General features: G+C 36.5%; 2 protein-coding genes across 14 annotated transcripts in view; one reads left to right on the top strand and one right to left on the bottom strand.

Moving 5' to 3' along the window:
* Window positions 1–22,362, top strand: part of LOC136257452 (uncharacterized) — a 226,695-nt gene that overhangs the window by 81,303 nt on the left and 123,030 nt on the right. The gene's annotated exons all lie outside the window — the stretch shown is intronic.
* On the bottom strand, window positions 294–21,706 carry LOC136257668 (ubiquitin carboxyl-terminal hydrolase 16-like). 13 transcript variants are annotated; one of them, XM_066050939.1, is made up of 16 exons: window positions 21,565–21,706; window positions 19,964–20,039; window positions 19,815–19,855; window positions 19,017–19,113; window positions 16,977–17,113; window positions 13,276–13,319; window positions 11,474–11,521; window positions 11,332–11,418; window positions 8,437–8,552; window positions 7,658–7,745; window positions 4,828–4,921; window positions 4,682–4,776; window positions 4,555–4,620; window positions 1,769–2,258; window positions 1,152–1,357; window positions 294–677 (listed from the first exon to the last, which is right to left on the bottom strand). In XM_066050939.1, the coding sequence occupies exons 2-16, from the start codon at window positions 19,972–19,974 to the stop codon at window positions 387–389; spliced, it is 1,911 nt and encodes a 636-aa protein (XP_065907011.1). In that variant the 5' UTR covers window positions 19,975–20,039; window positions 21,565–21,706; the 3' UTR covers window positions 294–386. The 13 variants fall into 13 exon arrangements, with proteins under 13 accessions (XP_065907011.1, XP_065907008.1, XP_065907013.1 ...); XM_066050936.1 differs by having other exon boundaries at window positions 21,526–21,700; XM_066050941.1 differs by having other exon boundaries at window positions 16,977–17,101; window positions 21,526–21,700.

The following is a 22,362-nucleotide window of genomic DNA, read 5'->3' as shown; positions in this document are numbered from 1 at the left end:
TAAAATGCATGATCCCACTCTACCTTGTAGAGTGTTAAAAACAAATCGGTCTGCAAAAATTGGGTAAGCACCCATTACATGCTGTTTATTTTTGAGGCATTCACTACAGTTGCTGGAGAATGGTTTTGTGAGAACTGCATGTAAATAAATGCTTTTACAACTGATCATAAGTTAAAGTGATTTAGTATCATTGAAAAGGTCTGAGATTCACATCAAAAGTTTGGGATTCCTCTTGCTACAAAAGACTACAACGATCACAGCAACACAAGCGCTTACATATTATGTATACACACTTATATACACTGAATATGCGTGTTTTAATATAATTAGTATGTACAGCAGTATCCATAGATATATCACACTAAAAAAAGTTCAGAATGTACCAGCTAAACTTTTGGCAACAGCTCATAAAATAAAATGTATGCTTTATTTTTCTGGACATCACTAAACTGACACTCATGAACATGAGTATCACTGGTATAGTGCCACTGTCCTTTATCACAAAATGCTTCATCGTAATTGCCTTTGCTCTGGTCATCACCATGATGTGCTCTTCCCTTCTTTGCTGGTCGTGACTTCACATAGGCTACATAGTGACCACTGTGTAGTGTGCTGCCATGGTGGACTACTACAGCATACAGGCCATAGAGGATCTTGCTGCTTGAATCACCCCATTCCTATGTAATCAGATCACAAAAGTATAGTGTAAATATCTTGTGCTTTACATAACTGCAGTCTAAATTATTATACTGAATGTATGATACTACCGAAAATATCAGTTTTTCATACTATAAAATGCAATCAAATTTTATGCTTTACGGAATTTGTCATTACATAGTCACATAGCTAGAAATCACTCAATGTAGTGGTGAATGTGACAGCTTGTGTTAATATCCTCCTATAATGCATGTGCACAATTATGAGTGTAAAATAATACAGTAACTTCTGTGGCTTCATTTTAAAAGGCATTATGATTGTCTTGAATAATTAAATAATAGTAGAACTGCAAGAATTTTTGTGGGGATTAAAGTGTATGTTGTATTTTTGAATGACTTGGGAATTAACTGGAGTACACTACTGTATACAATTACTGAGCCATGTTGTCATGTGACATAAAGTGCTTTATAACATGGCAACTATTATGTGTTTACCTCCAGACAATCAGTGGTGCAGTATGGAGCCACATCCAGTATGGGAGGAAATGAAACATACTTGCTGTCTTTGGTCACACTGTAAGGACCAATTTTGAACCTCTTGATGTGTAGGATGAGTACTGGTGGTAGTTGGTGTATCATGATCTGTTTACTGACTTGGCATAGAGCTAGTACCTCATCATCACTTGCATCAGGCCTAGCACCTACAAACACATACGTATACATAATGTACAAATGGTTCAGAGAACTCATGAATCTGGATAAATAACACAGTACAATATAATTATATTTCTTTCCACAATCGCAATAAATTGAGCTATATTATTTCAATAATTAAGATAAATTTCAAATGAAAATTGTATCCATCTCATACCCGCTGAACTCACAGTAGGTAAAGAAACCTATTTCAGAAATTTGGCAGCTACACTGTAACTTTATTACTCAAAGCTCCACCATGAATGTGTACAGAAAATACAGCCAGAGGGAGAGACTATTACAGCACAAGATAAAGCTGAGGACAGTGCTGCATTAGTATTGAAACACAACCCAAGTGTGCAAGAAGATCATAAGAAGGTACACTATAATCCCATGCATTTTTAGCTATAGTTCTTTACTTTTGTTGCTTTCAGTGCATTTAGCACAAATGAATTTGTTGTCTTCATCAAGTACATCCAAGTCAGTGTACATCATCAGGCTGTGCTCCAAATCTGTAAGGTGTTTTCCTTGGTTAATGCTTTTATTTTGGTACTTGAAATGGTTGCTTTCAAGATGGTTCTGAAAAGCAGCTTTGTCTTTCACTATCATGTTGTGAGAAAGATTTTTCTTTGATGCCAGCATTTTGCTCTCTTCTAAAGTTGAGGATGAATAATTAAAAGTGTGTTGTGATGATGCAGGAGTGGATAATTGCTTATATTCACTGTGTGGCACATTTTTAGGTACAGTAGACAAATCTTTGTGTCTTTTAGAGCTAGTGTAGTTGGGTAGATGGTCTGAACTCCGTTTTCTTTTAGAAACGTAAAGTGTAGAGTGATCTAGAATATCTACAGCACATTGATCAATCTCATTCCCAAGCATTGGTGGTAAATGTTGGTATGTTGCAGCTTTCTGTACAAACAGAATAACAAGTGTGTAGTTATTAAGTATCTTATAAGCAACACATCCAAGCATTTTTGTAGCTATTCACTTAGCCACACTACACGTATGTAAACATTAAATTTTACTTTTTATATTATGATATACATATCATTTATCTTACTGCTACAGCAGTTGTTTCACCCTCTATGTTTGTAGTAGCAGTTTACATGTAATAGTAACACGCCCGTGAGGTTTGTGTCTGATTTGTAAACACAACACCCGAGGGCCGCAGGCCCGAGGGTGGAGTATTTACAAATCAGATACAAACCAAATGGGTGTGTTCTAACTGATTTGTGGTATGGGGCATGCACAGATCAAAGGTGCCCATTTGTAACACAGAAGGAACAAGAACGCAATTCTAACATTGGCTACAGTACCGCTGAGCACTAAGGAACGATTTTACTCACTAAATACTGTTCTTGATGGTTAGTTAATTCATTGCTAACTAGTTTACTCATTGGTAGCATGTTTGTTATGCATGGGCACAAAGTGCCATCATCGATGCCAATCACTCCAGCCATTATACTGCTTCACATCATTTAGACGGGTGTAACTGAAGTGCCTGATATTCATTGTTGAGTGGTGCAGCACTATAATAGTCTTGGTTAGCTTAACTTGTTGGCGAACAGAGTGTGGTAGATTACCAGGCTCAGCCCAGTGGTAGTACTGCTTCCCATTCATTCAGACGAGTGCGGTGTTGTGTGTTCATTCGTTCCAGAGCGATTACCTCCTTGTCAGTCCTTGATATATTAGCCTTGCATTGTGACTTCCTGTGTTGGTCTGGTGTTTGGTTTCGTTTGAAGTCTTTGAACTAATTAGTGGCCAGACTGTGTGGCCAAAAGGAGGTACTTAGCCATGCTACAATTATTTGTAAACTGGTTTACGACTGATTTGTTAAAGTAAAAGGTACCTGGTTCAATTCCTGCTATAGGCAACATTTAGGAACACGTTTTTATGAAGGCCTTGACTGTTCTATTAGGGTATTTGAGCGTTCTATTAGAGTATATTGATCTTTATCATGGTTTTCAGCTCCACTGCAAGAAGGATAACTTCAGCATGATATCATTCTGAGTCCCTCATCCCCCTAGCCCCCCCCCCCCCCCCATCTATGATCAAGACACTTAGTGTGTCATGCAGTCCAGGAAGCCAGTACACCACCCCAGCATGTTATTAATAGGAAGAACAATAACACATTTTTTCATGCATATGTAGCTCCATGTTGCCTTTAAACAGGATGATTATTGCTTTTTGAAATCCTTTCAGGCTTCAGTAGTCCATATACAAAACTTTTAGCAGAATTACTTCAGGAATTACAGAAATACGAGCTTTTAAAATTTGGCATAAATTTTATTTTTCTGTGTCCTTTTTCTCTTACGCACACTTACAACAGCTGCAGTAAAACACAAACATATTATTTTCTGATTGCCTTGATGGTTGGCACACATGGAGAAGGTCACACCAGCAGGGTAAAGCGCTTACAGTACGTAGTTCAAAATCGGTCTTTGGATGAGTAAACAACCATTTCTAAGAATTTCCAAACAGAATATACCTATGGTAGAAAAAATAGTATTGGAGTTCCCTCTAAAATGAATGATGCCCGCCAAAATGCTGCCATAAAAACTCATCATAGAAATATGAAAATCGCTTTTACAGAATAGTCTAACATCTTATTCAGCATTAAAACATGAAAAAGGTAGAATATTGAATTTTCAAATATCACCATGCAAAACCCACAGCCAACCTGCCTGCCAGCTTGACCACAGTCACAAGGCTGGAGACTAAACAAAGCAGTGCACTGCCACCATTTCATGTCACAGAAACAAACTCATGAGCCGTGTGCCTTTTCTGGTTCCGATGAATGTCTGCCTTCTGCACTTTACCTTTCCTTGGTTGACTATTCTTTACACAAGGAAACTATACTGAAGCACTAATTTTCTATATCATCACTTTCATTAGAAAAGTGTTTTTACATGTCACAAAACTATTTGATTGCTGCAAAAGCTAGCTGCTCTTCTAGTGTAATTAATTACAATAAAAGTGAAGGTGATAAAAATATAGTATGAATGATTGTAGCTATTACAACATAGCCATGCTGGAAAATCCCTACTCTGGCATTGAACAGATGATGGTAGCATGCCAATGCATGGAATTTCACACATATCTGTGTTATAATAACTACCATAATTCATATTTTTTATTATTAGTTTGTATATACTGCATGTTATGCACTTTTATCATGTAACACATAGCCAAGAGATAAACTCACATTGTTTGCTGAGCTAATAGGTATAGGCAGTGAGATGTCAAAAAATGGCTCTGTATTTTGCAATACCTACACATAAGAATAATAGTGGTATATAAAATATAAAGTACATTACATAATGATAGCTTACATTATGGCATACATGGCATATGGTGGTACTAATTGTAGCACCTCCTACAGCTTCACCAACTGCAACTGGAACTTTTGATGCACTTCTCAAATATCCTAGAAGTAAACATTATCTGTGTGACATCTGTACACTTGCATATACTGTACCTTTTAATTCTGCTTTCTCTTCCTTGCTTAAACGTTCTTGTGATCTGGGGTTGCCTGTCACATTAAACTGTGATCTGATTTCCTTCTTAACTTTCTTTACATGAAAAAAAAAAGAATAAATGTAACCACGTGATTATTGGAAAACCACCTTCTTTCACACATGCATATAAACTTGTAGAAACACTCAATTGAAAATTTTAATTCAGTTTTTTTCACATTTGGATAAGCAACTATTAAACCTTCCTACTGTGAAGTTTCACATCCAAAGCTTCTTTTTACTAGGAGATATGGATGAGCTTATATAGTAATTTCACATCATGGGAGTCCAATTAGCTTACAAATTGGGTGATTTATTCAGGTGATGGAATGTATTGTAAGTCTTTAGATAATGATACAAAATATGTGACCGAATTTCAGAAAAGTACTAAGAACATTTGGTTTAACTATCAGAAATCTTTTTTCTGTATTTTAGATGGTAAGAAAGAAGATATTTGTCACCATCTGTCACACAGCTACTGTACAGTGTACTATAAAAAGTTAGTTTGTAACGCATTAGACAGTATCTCAGGAATGCTTAAAAATATCAAGCTAAACTTTTAGCACAAGATACATACACAGCTAACTGTCTGACTAATTCCTTCAGACAAGTTCTAATCAATATAGGATAGTGCCATATAGCTTAATCTTTTTACAAATAGACATTGCTTTACACCGACATTTGTCATTCGGTTTGCCATAATATGCATTACAAAGCTTTCAACTTCTATGGCTGAAACTTTGGTTGACCATTTCTTTAGGCTAGCTATCTAGATGTAATGAACTGGAATTTGAAAAATATATGAACATATGGAGTCCTTGTCACATTTTTGAACTTTGACATTTCATATTATTGTACTTGATTGTCTGACATTTTGAATTCCATGACTGACACTAGAGTATTTGGATAAATTGTGATATAAAGAGACGTATAAGGAGTCAACTGTTATAATTTTTTTGTTTGTTGGCATGATATGTAAAATATGTGGAAAAGTTACCTTTTTGCAAATCTGGTTATATACGTATAACTGCTAATCATTTTTTTTTGTCGAAGGTGCTGCATTACAACTTTAGCTTATACTTTTGAAAATTGGCCTCCCTACCATATTGTCTAGAGTTACAGCTGATGCTGCATGAGCACTCAGTGACCGAGGGTATGGAACTGTACAAATTCTGGTTTCAAATACATGCTAGGCCTCAGATGACTATCTATGTAATACTGCAGACAATTATGTACAGTGTCACAAACAATAAGGTTATTAACAAACTGAGAGATGTATCATGGCCTTTCTTTCAACCTTAAAAACTGTGTTATACGTTGAAGGAGAGCATAACTCAGAGGTATGAAGTTGATTCATGATTGCTGGTCTTGTATATAAACATCAGTTTCATTATCGTTACCGATCTCAATTAGTGTCTGGGATAAAAAAAGTTGCTTGACAGAAAAGATGGTCGGGTTATAATAATATACAATACAGCATACTACTTGATGCTTTCGTCAGCCTAATCTTTACAGCATAATTGTTGCAAATCAAACCACACATTAATCCCTGGGAATACCTATGTAATTCAAGCCCTGAAACCTGCAAATACAATGGATTACAACAGTATGTTGTGTATGAAAGTACAAGGGATTTTAAACCTAGTTTAGTGAACTATGAGATCTTTTCAATGAAATTTTTATTAAGGGGTCATCCATAATTTTCAGCATTTTCACAAGAGTACAGAGAGTACTCTTTTCCATAACCCCCTCCCCCCCCACCTAAAAGCGTACTATTAAAAATGTTGATATCGATCATGAATTGTTGTATGTATGTCACATATGAAATTGTTTTTATAAAAAGAATTATTGTTGCTGCTTTTACACTGTAGGAAATGCAGACAGATCAATCATACAAGAAGTTATTTACATGTGTGAATTTGTGTGACAGTCTACTATACTTATTTTTTTTTAGGTCTTCCCCTTCCCAGTTTGTGATTCTTCTCGGTCTGGTGTTTCTGAAGCTGGTATCTGGTGGGATAAATTTCACCACAAACAGGACATTTTATCTCAACTTTGGACTTCTTTGACTGTGAAGTAGATTCTGATTCCTCTCGTGACCTAGTTCCACTGTGTATCAGGCGTGTGTGGCGCTCCTTGTCAGCTTTACTGGTAAAAACATAACGGCATCGCATACAGCTTTCATTGGTCCCATCCTTGAGATGTTCATCGGGATTGCTGAATGACAAAGAAGACTTGAGCTTTTTCGAGCTGTCAAAACTAAGCTCAAGAAGACTTGAGCTTTTTCGCTGTCAAGACTTGAGCTTTTTCGCTGTCAAAACTGTCAACACTATGTGCTGCCACATAGTGTTCTTCGCTGTCAAAAGCTCGCTCCTTCCACTCCACTTGCGCGCGCTTCACCACATCTGCCCTCTTCATCTTCGTATCGTTCGTCACAACAACGGCGTTCACGAAATGCTGGTATTGATTAGTTGGTGACTTGTGTACACTATTTGGATGCCTAGCAAGTTCCAGAAGAAACTGCTCTGACTCGCGCTGCAACTCCCGTTCCGCCATCTTGATACTGAAAATAAATACGCATGCTAAATTATTTAGAATTATTTTTATATAGCGCTACTAATACCAACATTATTAAAAAGCGTACGTATTGGATTTACCCCCTCCCCCCCAGCGTACGCTCTGTACGCTTGCGAAAATGCTGAAAATTATGGATGACCCCTAAGGAACCAAATCATAAAATGTCTCCATAGTACAGTATCTGCGATGTTTGCATTATGCACTCCAGATTTCTACCTCAATTTCTTCAGTTTTAATATCATCCAGCAGGGACCGTAGTGCTTCATGGCTGTCTTCTTGGCTTCCTTGTATGAAGCGAGGATGTCTATATACAAGATTCTGCCATTAATGCAATAATTGAAGGAAAAGGAGACATGTGCCATTTTAGATTCCATTTTCTAAAAAAATAGAATGGCTTGCATTAGCAATGTTGTCACAATGTAAACAACAGAATTAGTTTAAAAATTCATGGCAGTCTCAATTTAATTTTTAGCAAATATCACAATAGTCCCACTATGTGATCACCTGAATTTTCAAATGGCATTTGTCCCCTTTTGTCACTGGCCCCTTCAATTGTACTGGACATGCAACTATTAAAGCTATACGTACTTAGAGAACCAAACATTGGTACACTTTACACAGCATTCACACCATTAAACTGTACAGCTATTGTTGCTATTTTAGTAATTGCTTGGACAAGTAGTAATTTAAACCTTGTGGATAGGTGTGTCCATTACACTTGAACGCAACCATATAATTATGTGACCGGAACTGCAAAAAGGGGTCTTATAGCTCCAATTGCATGTACTATAACTTGACTTGTGAGTATGGTACCAGCCTGAAATTTGGTCACTTTACACTCCTACCATAGCACTATTCTTAGATGTAATTTTAAGACAATAGTGTAAACACATGATGAGTTATGACATATCACACGTGGAAATTTGGAAAGGCTATAAGACCCCTTTTCGTAGATCCGGTCATATTATGGTGTTAACTTTTTTGTACACACATACCTACTGCCCAGTTGTTTAAGCAAATGCTGTGGATCCACGTAAGCATTATTCTTGAATTGACAAAACAACTCCTTCAGTGCTTCAGATACTTTACTTGGCTCAGCCACAACCAAAACCTAACAGAAACAGATGACAATATGTATAATTAATAGGATCAACTGCTTATAAAGCTGTTATAGTACGATTTTATTATTGATCAATCATTACTAGAAGTGATTATTAAGATATTACATACAGTGTGGTAGTACTGTATAGTAGGGATCGTGAAGGTTTGGGATTTTTGTCTAGTAGGCATGCCAAGTAACCAATATTTTCAATAGCAACTTGACTGTGTGATTTTTACACACTGCTGGTTTTTCACTGTATCTTCATGATACCATAAATCTGGAAATTTTCATAATATAAATTCAATGTGTTATATTATCAAGGACAATTCAAATATTTTACCAGTAAATAACATGTTTGATGCTGTATCTGTGGTCAGCACACCGCTGGTCAGGATTAGAAGCTAGCATGTATTTTGTGTGCTCTAATGTGTGCCAGAAATAAGCTAGCGTGCAAGATACAATAAAGGTTGATCAAGGTACGACAACAATGTTATATGAGTACCTGTTGTACAATGAATGTGTAATTGTAATAAATTCCTGTGATGGAGCTACAGTAGGCCAGCCTCAACTACTCTATATTTGCAGCTATGTACAGTGGCATGCAAACTTATTCTGGAACCTTGTAGGCCGTTCTTTCTTCTCCAAAAGTGTACTTATTTCTCAAGTGTTTCGACCTGTGTAATACGAAAAAAATCACCAAAAAATATTTCACACATAGAAAATATTCACAAGCAAAAATATTTATGTAATTTATTTTCATTGGTAAAGACAACTACGAAATTTCGAATACTTCCCGATCTGTATTTATCTCAATTTCTTTCTAACCACAAAAGATTTCAGGTTCAATAAAAATAGTGTGTTACTGACAGGAAGAACAGTAGTGTAATTTTTACACATTACGTAGAAAAACACAACTGATTGCTTTGACATTTTAAGGCAGCTTTAAAGATGAATCTTGTTACTAACTATGATAAACAATCACAGAGTTACAATTATTTGTGTAAAATTTAACACCCAAATGTTGTTACACCTACAGGGTAAACTGCTGCTGAAAATTGGTATGTGGATAAGACGTGACATGCTGGCTTCTTGGACCACATGACATACGTATGTATGTACTACAGAAAAGATGGAGCATAATGTATGCCTTAATTTAATAATTATATAAAATTATCCCTTTTACCGCTGAATTTTCTGGGGGACCATACACTGTATAGTCTGCTACAAATCGTGCTATACAAGCTTAACTGTACACTATAGTACTTAGTTACCATACCTCAAAGTAATCGTTATAGACTAAGGACCTCGATTAGGCTGTTTTTGTTTACGTAAATAAAACCGCTAAGTAATTACAAGACAACAAAGCTGAAAATACGGTAAAAGCAGCTGAAATAAGTAGTTAGTTACAAATAAAGTTGCTACAGGTAAGTATTACAGTCCATACAACTATTCTAAACAGTCTCCTTACTGAGTGATTGTTTCTTCGGCTGGTTTCTTCGAGATTTATCCCAAATCTTGTATCACACATGTGTATGCGTACACGAGCGAATCACGCCACACTTCTGAAAAACAACCGACGGTGATCCTTGGCTGTCTTAGCCTATCAATAACAATCCAGTGGACTTCAAAACATGACTATCCACATGAGGATACATGATAGTCGTCTTTTCTAATAAGAAAAACTTTGCAGTATTACGTAACAAACCCGCAATAGTGCGCGAAGGATTTGGTTATCCCAGAAACGGGACCGCTGTGGGCGTGCGCATTTCAGGGTAAGTGCATCGTACTATAAAACGCATAATAGAAGTGGTAACGCATTAGAATTGTACTCGAAGCACCTTTTATAACGTCAAACCAGATAAATCCGGTTGAAGCGGTGAAAGAGTTAATCATGATTACTTTCATGAGTTAATGTATTCATTTTTCATGCCATGTAGAATCTGTGGTGATAGCTGTAACTATCATTAATTTTGTGCTTGGAGAGACATGCATTACACACATATTTGTAAAATTTATAGATTGTGAACTTGTATAAGCAGGCTAAAGCCCTTGAACATGCATAGCTTTTATACCACACACCCATGCACCCACACAATGTAATCGTGATTGTAATTGAATTACTAATCATAATTTAATCAAATATATCAATACTATAATTGTAATCACAATCATAGTCATAGTAATGGTAATTGCAATTGATTGCTATCCTGATGAAATTGCACTATGCTTGGTGAGAAAGCTAAAACCTGGAAAACACAGTGAGATTTTGATATTAAAACTCTACTAAGTGCAAAATTCTCAAATCCATCGTGACTTATTCTCCAGCAAAATTCAGTCTAGGCATGTGCAAAAAAGCCACAACAGTTGGAACTAAAATACTATTTTTATTGGTGCATACTACCATTAATGGGTGCTGAATGTTGCTGATGCAGTAGGGTGATCAATAACATCAATAACAAGTTTAAAATTAAACCATTTAATTCGCAGCCATTTACGATTAATGCAGAGATGTTGCTTGACTGTTATACTAAAGCTACTCTTAGCTGATTAATAATTCTGATCATCTTGTTAGATAAGTAATTATATTCTGTGGCTACATAATGACTTCTCTTAGAATCTATTCATCTAACATGGTGTAACTGTTACACATGACAATTATAATTATTTTAGATTGTTATTGCTACAAAGCATCAGTTTATTTTACTTATTTCTCCAAATCTTCTGACATAATTCAGCATTCTTACATTGTGCTTACAAAATGTGAGTATACATGTTTACTGTTACTTACACTTTCTGAGTTGCTGGGAGTCAAATAAAGCTTTCGGTAGTTTCTTAAGACATACAAGTAATGCAGCTCTTCAGTTTGATTGATTGCCTGCAAAGTATTTATACAATTCATGCACATTACCATGTAACACAGTTGTATGTACCTGAAGCATGGAGGAAGCGAAGCATGTACTACCATGATTTTCAATTCCCTAAATAATGATGAGTATACGTAAGTAATGTATGAAAAACAGTCAAACTGTAATGAAGTATGCATCATTTAAAAGTTATTGTTTAAAAATCAATTAATGTGGTTGACAAGAAAGATGTCAGTGATAATAAACCTGGCTACGTATGCTGATATTAACTTCATTGCAGCCATTTCTTGGCCATCATCTTTGATAAGTTTGAGTTTACAATTTTATTACCCTGGCTTTCATTTTGAGGGAGAGGGCTACACTTTTGTCACAGATTGGCTGCCAATACAACCATAGCTTAAGTAAAAATAAAATGCACCTAATATTACTTCAGGAGCAAGTAACCCTCATTAATTTGTTAAGTACTTTTATCATTATGATTCATTGGATAAATTCGAAACAGAATGGGCAATTCTCAGGCCCAAACAATGTTTAGTTGTAAAAATCAAACAGTAGCTTAGGTTTGTGATACAGTTGCCTGATGGCATTGGTCATTTACCTGTTAGTCAGTCATTCAGTAGAAAATTGCATTGAATCTCTGTCAAGTTGCCAGAGCATGTACTTGGCTAATTATAAATATTTTATAAACCGGAATTCACGATTGTGTAAGGTTTTCGCAGATCCAGTCACATATGTGACAGCATCTGGGAAAAATAATGGTCTTATCTCCTATTTAAAAGCATTTGAGAAATGTTACTTTTAAACACTTAATGTGTTGGAGCTTGCTAATGGTTGAAGCTATGTGTACCAAATTTTCAAACATTTCACACCAATTCCTTACGTACCTTCCAGAGCATCCACTGTACCAGCAACCAACACCATTTATATAGTTTTAATGCAAGGTTGACCATATCAGGTGAGCTGCAATAGGAGTGGTGCACAGGGAGAGAAAAGGGAAAGAGACTACTTACTGAATGAAAGACGAACCTGCATAGGAAAGAATTAGGCCAAATTATGGGCTATTCAGGTCTCACAGCTAGTTTAAATGAAAGGAGATTTACAGAACAGATTTTTATTCAACACCACGGAACTATACAGCCACATTCAGCCATCCTCAGGTTGGCCAGTACTCCATTAAGGCTGCAGACCACTTGTTCGGTTCACCATTGGGCCAGAGAAAAGCAACCAACAAAGGCAGACCACTCAAGCCTGGCTGATTTGATTTCCCAGATCCAGTCACATATAAGGCCTAATTAATTGATATAAGCAACAAGGAAGTGCTAACAACAGACGACGTGATATAAAAGCAAAGAAAAACCAGTTAAACTACAGAAGCCAGAATTAAATCTTAAAGGAATAGAAACCCATGACCAGTACATACATGTATATTCACTTGGCTGTATTTGACTTACAGTGTACTGTAATACAGTAAATAACTAAATTGTATACTGTATGAATGTAATGATTATCTGTATGCAGATGCACACATTATTTCTCTATATCACAAAGGGCCTATATGCAGGAAGATTGAAAAGGGACTTCCACTGCAGCTAAGTGACTGTTCTATTAGAGTAGTAAATGTTGGTCTACTGGTTTATTAGAGTATTGTGATGATATGGTTTAGAACAACACTAAATAACCATTGTTTAGCTAAGATAATATTTTATGATGTGTTTGAACCCATGATTTTGGGAACTACATAAACCGTAGTTAGTGCATGAAGGGGTTTCCTAAAACCCCTGCAACACACTTTAATAACTCATTGTCACACCTGGTCCAATTAATTATATGCACGCATGGTTATACAGAGATTACTAGCTCAAACTTACAATAACTTTGTAAGGAGGTGGTGAAACCCATTGATCATTTTGACCTGAAAAAGAGCAGGTGACAGTGTGATTACAGTCATAATCTACAAAATGCGAGCATAGTACATACTGTTATAGTTTATCATATTATCACTACACTGATTAACAAGTAGGGACCCACCTATTATGTTCAAAATTTTACCTATTATGCTCAAATTATGCTGAAACTTTATGCCTCATTTTGTTTTGCTAATAAATTTGCAGTTACGGGCACATAATAAGTGGCTGAAGCACATCTTTACTCTTCATAATACATGTGACAGAAAAGATTGATATACTCTAATAGAACAGTCAGCTACCTGATTGTTCTATTAGAGTTATTGACTGTTCCATTAGAGTATATCAATCTTTTTCTGTGATATATTATGTATTTTGACAATCAAGGATTTGTAGTGTGGTTCAAATATTCTTTCTATTATGCTAGCATTATGCTCAATGCTTTCAGGCATCTATTTTTCTCATAACTATGCCAGCATAATCAGCGGGTCCCTATTAACAAGCAATAGATCAATTTGGTGCAAAGAAAAAAACATCTTAGTGTCAGCCTGTGTGATTGGCCGTTTATTATATATGTGACCCACTGAGCAAAAAATCAACCAGTTTGAGATCCTCTCAAACTTCATCTTATATCTAGAGATAAAAACCAAATTTTTCAGCCTTATTTGGTGAATAGTTTTGTACTTATAGCAACAGACAGCAAGCAGAGTAAAGCAACTGATTTGTACAGTGCCAATTTTAATAAATAAATTACAGGTAGTCTTTTAATCAATCATGAATCACGAGTACAACAGGCTACAGAGTTGGGACATGTGTCATGTTTTCACCATGAACTGGGGTATTTATTAAGGTAAGTTTTAGACCTACGTATAGGCCTGAGACAAATATGCTCAAATTTTCTCCCTAAACACTTTTATGAATTTCCAAAAAATTTCACCCATTATAGTGTTCCTATTATATCTGTGAAGTTGGCAACATTTTTGTGAAAAATATCATGGAACATTTTAATTAGTGAATGCTCTATTAGAGTATTTCACTATAAAATGACTTCTATTATAGGTGTCGATCTAAGGAGTTATGTACAATGTATTTGAGAGTTTCCACTGACTGCTCTATTAGGGGGTATCAATCTATTTTCATGGAAATAAACTCCATAGATTGAATTGCCCAACTAATATGCCAGCATTATGCTGGCATAGCACTCCAGCCTATTGTGCTTTTTATTATGCTGGCATATTTGACACAGGCCTACCTACGTATACCCACCCATGCTATAAAGCAAAAAAGCTGTTCAAGCTTAGAAACAGAGATGATAAAGTTACTTTATACCGGAATGTTAATAAACACACATAACTCACATTTGCTTCGTGGCACAAAAATGAAACAAAGATATTCTTACTCTCTGTGAAAAAGCAAATACAATGGCATACTTTATAATTATTATTTCAATTTGAGTCTTCATCATTGTCAACTGAATTCATATGTAAAATTCTGTATTATGCATTATGCATTTTTATCTTTGTCCAGTGTATTTCAATGGCATTTATAATGATGTAAATTAGTCAGGTTTTGGCTCAGTATATTGTATCATTTAACATTGATAAAATGATTTTGTTATCAAAAAACATGTTTTTTTTTATTGTCATACAGTCCTAGAATAAACTGTACATTTAGCAAGGTGATCCAGCTCTGGGGTGGCGAAGGTGCAGGGGATTAGCAGCATAAGGATCATTCCATTTGGAGAAGGGATTAGGCCTGCACCTATTATGCCGGCATAATCTTCAGAATAATAGGTCACCAATTTCGTGAGAATAATTCCAGAATAATAGGATGGTTCCAGGCATAAGTTTAGAATTATCGGACGTTCACGGGAATAATCGGTGGAAGTAAGGGGCATGTTTATTCTTGATTAGCTAGAAGAAAGAGTTAAGTTACTAAGAATGATATATAGTGGGCATTATTCTACGAGTGTTGGCTGAAAAGCCTCTAAAAGATCGATATACTCTAATAGAACGCTCAAATACTCTAATAGAGCGGTCAGATCGTTTCATCTATACAATCTTCAGTCAGCATCAGGGATTTAACTGCGCTATTCTGAAACTTGTGCATCTTATACCAGTGTATCTTCTTCAACAATTTGAACATATTGATATCATTATTGTATAGCACGTAGCTATATATAGCTACAGCTTTTAATACACTAATAATATTATTGAAAATACTTGAATTTATTACTGCAGATATTCTAAATCTGTTGTAACTATTTATAGTTAGAAAAATGCTTCATTTTTGGCTACTGATTCTGGCAAAACTACTTATAGCAGCATCTTGAAAACTAAGTGACTAGCCACAGAAGCTAAAATGAGCATTATTATGGAATGTACCACTCTGCGTGGGCAGTTCAAAGGCACCGCCAGTGCCATGATTTGTATATTTCACTGCTGCAGACCGCAGCGAGTGCATTATAACTTATAACACACTGGTTGCGGTTTTGTAGACCACAATGAGTGCATTATAAGTTATAATGCACCGACCGCAGTGCAATATACAGATATTGCACTGGCTGCGGTTTTATGCAGCATAGCACAAGTGCCGGTGGTGAAGACCACTACGACACCTCACCTAATAGGTGGAAGGACACTTCACAGATCACTCGAATTCTTTTATAGCCTGACATGTAAAGGTCGATTGTGGGCCATAACGTCACCAATACGTATAATGTTTACAAGCAGCCAATGGCGATCGAAAAAGCCAACACGGGTGGCCACAACTCTAGTCTACATATATATAAACGTACTTATACACCTTACTAGTCTGGTGCCATCTTAGCCCAGATTAAACTGTAGTCCACTTCAACAATGACTCAATAAAACAAATATATTCTAAATAATACTAACCTTTACGTTTGATTGTGGTAACCAGTTTTGTCATGCCACCAGATTCGAGTTTAGCCAGTGTGAATAGTAAGAATTAGACTAGTAGCGTTTAGTAGTTGGGTTTTGTTTACTTAAAACGTCTATTTAGCTACTTTTTTTCGCTCGAGGGAATCACTATGGCGATTAGTCTGGCGCTTAGTCTATATGGCGATTGAGTGATCACGCTGGCATGTTGAGCACTACATAATGAGAGTCGAACAGCGAATGCAGGTTAGTGATATAACCCATAGCGTACTAGCTTTCAATATCTCAGGTGGCTGCAATACTGCAGGGGGAACGTCATCGCAACATCCGGCTTGGTTACCCACAATCGATGTTAGAAACCTGGCCTTTATAAGTGTTACAGCTGTCTTGTGAGACTCTCCCCACCTATTAGGTGAGTGGTACATAACAGTTATACAACGTGCACTCGTGCTCTGCCTGTATAAATGCACTTGCCTTCGGGCCTAACGGCCCTCAGGCTCGTGCGTTTATATCAGGCAGAGCACTCGTGGCCATTGTATAACTATATAATAATAAGCTAGATACAAGAATAAAAAATAGAATAATAGGAGAAATTTTGGGAAATTCTGGAAAGAATAATAGGTAAAATTTTGAGCATAATAGGCTCAGGCCTAGAAGGGATCACAGAACTACATACGCATGAAAATTTTGATTTTGCAGATGGCTAAGAGATGTAAAGTTAACACATGTGTAGCAGTGTATACAATAGACCACCCCTAAGCTTACCATCAGAAGGGTGATCTCCATCATTTTCCACTGGTCCATTAGAAGGGTGATCTTTGGTCTCCACCCATTCTTCTGGTCTATCTGATTTACCCGTGCTTTCATGACTTTCATCCTCTTCTTCATAGCTACAATTTATACTGGCAAACAAGGTTTATAAATCTTTATGCTCATGCCAGAAAAGGATGCAGCCTTAAAAATAGTACAGGTGAAAAGGTGCAAAACATTGGCTGCCAAGAAACGGCTGCATTGATGTCAATGGTAAGTAGTTTTAAAATTTAATATTGGCAGCATTGCGATGTAATTATTACCTTTGATTTCACAACATTTAAAACTCCTTACTATTTTAAATGCTAGACCCCTTATTCCAGCTTGCATGGACATTACATTACTTCTGTTTGTATTATGCAAGCCACTAAAAGCCACTAATCCAGCTTATGGTCAGCTTTGTACACCAGTTACACTGTACTGTAACTCACTATACAATACCACACCAAAATAAAAAATTAACACCAGAGAAGATTATTACAGCTGTTCCTGTTTTGAAAAGCTGGGCTGTGCTCCATAAATTGCTTTAACTTGAAAGGTGGAAATGACCCATACCAAAACATTCTGTACTAAAAATGCAGCCATTGCATGGTACTGCCTTAAGAACTTGCTTATGAAAACACAATAGAGAAAGCATAAAACACCTTAAGAAGGCACTTTTTGTGCAAGTATTTAAAATGTACAGTAGTTAAACTGTATTGTTTATTGTGAACTTCATTATAACCAATTCAAACATCTGATTAATCTTTATGTAACCAATCGTAGCAATTGCTAAACAAAATAATAATGAATTATCAATATTAACTATTAGTACCAGCTAGGCACCTGGGTTTTAATATCAACTTGTTTATCATAAACTTTTGCATGTCCATTGAATGTATATTCTGTACATACATTTCACTGGCATTGAAGTCTAGCACTCTCATCTATTATGCTTATTATTATGCTAGCACATTTGACACAAGCTACATTGTACTTCATTCTGTACACTTGTAATATAATATAGCCACTAACACTATATGTTCACCAGATGTGCACACGCACACACACACACACACACGAGTTATAGGTTGTGGACGTGGGAGGGGATAGGGGGACAAGGAGTTAAAGCCTTCCTCCTGCAGGCCTCCATGGAAATTACATTCCTTAGAATGAGGTGAAAACTGTGAAGACCTGCATACTCTAATATAACATTCAAATACCCTAATAGAGCAGTCAAAGCACTTCATAGAAACATGTTCCTAAACACAGTCATAGAACAAAAATAAATCTACCCTTAGTGGAATTTAACCACTTATCTGTCAATGGGAAGTATGCATCTCCTCACTGTACCAAGTGTTCATGAGTAGCTAAAGGCTGTTGTGCACTGCTTACACAGGTATGGTACTGCAATGTAATGTCGTCTCGCGAGAGTGCGAACAATTAAAAAACTTGCTAATTAAAGGATGTGGCACCCATTTCACTTGCAAATATTCATCCCATTTCTTTTGGGATGAATACTCATGAGGGAAACAGGTGCCATGCCCTAGAGTTTTAATTGCTTTCACTCTCATGAGACAATGTTACATTTGAGCGGTACCATAGCTACACACGGCAATGAAAAAACTTTATTGATTGCAAATACTCTATTACGAATACTGAAAGCTAGATAAGCTGGTGTGTTCACTGCAATGCTTCTACCTATAACAGATGTACCTGAAAAATAAATTATGAAACTAAAATGGATAAAGTTTCTTGGGGAATACTGTTACAGTAGCTCCCCAGACCCTCGATGCCAGAAATTCTATAATTTGGTCAGCCCTTTCATGTCAACTTCTTCTGATATAATGCAACAGAATATATAGCACATCAATTATCTGTTAAGACACGGGAAGCACATAATTATACTGTTGCTGTTGCATATTATTTCTGTTTTTATATTTAATGGCAAAAGTACAACAAACAGTTGTGTAATTAAAATGGTATGGCAGCAAAAGAACAAGGTTACATACTTACCTAATACTCAAGTATATTCCACGAACAAGTCGATACAACCAGTAAGGAGGAAAAAGTATTAATAATGCCATGCAGCAATACCTTGCACACTCTGGTCCTATACAACCAAAATACATTGCCAAATGAATAATTATAAGGAAATGGTTAAGCTTGCATACCAGCATTGTAAGTAGGTCAGGTCATCCGATAGTTTGGGTCACTAGATTTTTGTCTGGGTCAAGTGGCCTCATCCACTAATATCTGGGTCTGACCCAGATGAGGTCATGCGTGATCATACGTCCATAAGCATAATCGTATTGAACGAAGTACAGCTGTGCATACTGTAATGCATGGAGTCACACCAGGGATGTGTTTTACTATTTGTATGGATATGTAGCCACACCCACATATCAGAATCACATGCCATTGGCTGTGGGAATCCACAATATTGCCACTAAAAGTAATGTACGGAGCTAGTATGGCGTTAAGCTACAGTAGGTAGCCATGCTCATTTCTGGGTTGCTGTAGTGTGAAGCTACATGTACTCATCAATGGTTGGTTTACTACTTCCTCCAGCAGACAATCCTTATAGCTTGTAATAGACTGTATGTAGCAGCAGTGCTTATGACTTGTGGACATTAATATACCCAAAAGTATGCCAGCTGCTATCTACATCATGAATCTAGCTCTTGGTGAAAGCCTCTGTTTCTAAGTAATCCAAATTACTATTCGGGTCAGTGTCCTACTTACAACCCTGATGCATACAAAAAATATTTAATAGCACTCATTACTAAGTTACTCAAATAATAATTGAATTACCTTCTTGATCAGCTGTCTTTTCTTCTTCAACAGGCTCTTGTCTAAAATATAGTGATATTTAATACTGCGTGCAGTAGGTTTAAGTATAGCTACGCATAAAATAAGCCTGCATATTTTACTGGTACACTATAATCATAAACAATGCTAACCTTTCATCCATGATTCACCGCATCTACAAACAGGCACAGAAGTTTGACATTAATATTATTTTCAAACATATCATTCCTTAAAGTCAAAAGAAAAGTTTTCTCAGGTTTACTGACAGTTTGTGCATGTCAGTGTCAACCCAGCTTCAATACAAACAAAACTGGAAAGACTGGATTATAACACAGGAAATTTTTTTGGAATGAGACTTTCCATTGAAATTGTGACCGGATCTGCGAAAACCCGACACAATCATGCAAGCCTAAATTTACAGTATAAAGCATGAATGCAATGGGTGAAATACTTGCGTACTATTGAAAAAGTTCCGTAAATTTTTATGAATGCCTTTTCCTTAGTGAAGAAAGGAAGTAACAATAAAACCCTGGATATCATCTTATTTGCCTACTCAAGAGGAGTTGGAAACTCTTTGTTTCTTTTGTAGTAGACCAAACGACACGCAAATTATTGGCATTTGTTTCCGTCACATCTAAGTGATCACATGATTAATTTTTCTTCACAACTTTTTCCTTTTTATGCAGTGAAGAAACAACATACAAGGACAAACATACCCAGTAATCAATTCACCTATTCATGGTGAACACGATGGTGCACATTTCGACTCTGTATAACATTCCGTTCGTTTGTTACAATCATTTTAGTAAGCATCTGTAATTCATTTTTCCTATACTTACTGTACACATTGATCTTCCCGTTACTGCTACTTTGTAGGGCTGTACCTCCTAAAGTTATTGGCATATGAGGCTGAAAACTTTGCCAAAGGATACACTTGGCTATGTAGATTATAAATATTTAAAATTAAAAAATATATGATTGTGGTGGGTTTTCGCAGATCCGGTCACAATTGTAATCATAAGGAAACCGGTTTGTGCCCAGAGGAGGTTGGCAGTGCTTTACGCACTACTTTATAACATTGCATATTTTGGCTTGAGATTTACACATGAGCCTGCAATACAAAAGCAGTTAACATTCGATATACAGATCGTGCTTCTTATAAGCATTAAGGTAATGTAGTTTGTAAGACCCTAGGTTTCGAGGTGGACATTATATAATTCTATGTGACACATATCTTCTAGCACTAACCAGGTGTATATATTCTTGTGAATGAAACAATGATACCACACTTTGTTACTTATTCCACGTCCCTGAGGGTGGAGAATTTGAATGAAGTACGAAGAAGCCTTGACTTGTGGCATGTAATAAAACTGAAGCTCTGTGTCAAATCCTTTCTTATTGCCATGTCTTAGGGTTGGGTATTTGACCTAACAATTTATCCCCGTACTGCGGGGAGTGGGGCTTAACATTGATAGGTGCATAATTATGACACAAATAACCAGTATAGCAGTAGGAGTTTAGGTGTATGTCTCTGTTGTAGGAACAGGAACTGGTGTGCTCAGGCATCAAAGGTCGGGAGGCCCTTAGTGCGAGCTCTAGCTAGTGGGCCGGTCCGCAATAATGATGCTGAGAAATAGTTAAGCCACACCCATACCGTTGAGTTTAACGGCTACACGATACACAAGAAAAAGTACACACTGGGTGTATAACTTACAATATTTGTAGCTAGATGAGAGTGTTCTTGTCAACTCACGCAAAGTCTTCTTTCGTTGAAGTCACGAGGACGCCTGATCGGTGTGGTGCGCCTGACACATAACCTCCGGGGTTGTTCTCCGAACTAATTTATTCAACGAATGTTGTAATATGATAGGCTAATTGCAAAACGTTCCAAGAAATAGTTGGGACTATCCCTCTATTCGTCCCTTTGTCGAATATGACATCACGGTAATTAGCTATTACCATAGATAGTAGAGGGGCCCCCTCTACTATCTATGCTATTACTGCTATCTATGCTATTACTGCGTCAACAGCACGTGATGTGTTGACAGAGTGTATAAAACCCAAGACGATCGACCCAAGATTTAGTCTTAGGTATTTTTCGTGTTATCTATGTGATAACACGAATTTCAACAGAGCTTGGTGCAGCTAATGTTCGTTACTGTGGCAGTCGCGATAGATTCACAAATTGAGCTAATACTCTCTAATAAAACAATCAGCTACAGTACTTTTAAAAAAAATTATGCTGGACAGCCAGTAATTACAGTAAATACTGCATGTTGGTAACTCTCTAATAGAGCATTCATGGCCTGCAAAAAACTGTGACCAAATCTGACAAAGCTAGACTTCCACATACATCCCATTCTTTGGCTTTAACTTGACCACCCAGGATAATGTTAACTACCCAGTATCTAGCTAATGAGCCAGTGAAAGCCTATAGATTTTTTAAAAATCTGGTCTCAATTATTATGATCTACTTTCACATACAGCCATGCAAAGTCATACGTGGTTAGAAATAGTGATTTTGTGACAGAAAGCCAGTCAGGGGTATATA

The sequence above is a fragment of the Dysidea avara genome, chromosome 6, assembly GCF_963678975.1.
Source record: "Dysidea avara chromosome 6, odDysAvar1.4, whole genome shotgun sequence".
NCBI classification, from domain to species: Eukaryota; Metazoa; Porifera; class Demospongiae; order Dictyoceratida; family Dysideidae; genus Dysidea; species Dysidea avara.
Note: the sequence above shows the minus strand (reverse complement) of the source record. Positions and strands in the feature narration are given on the sequence as shown.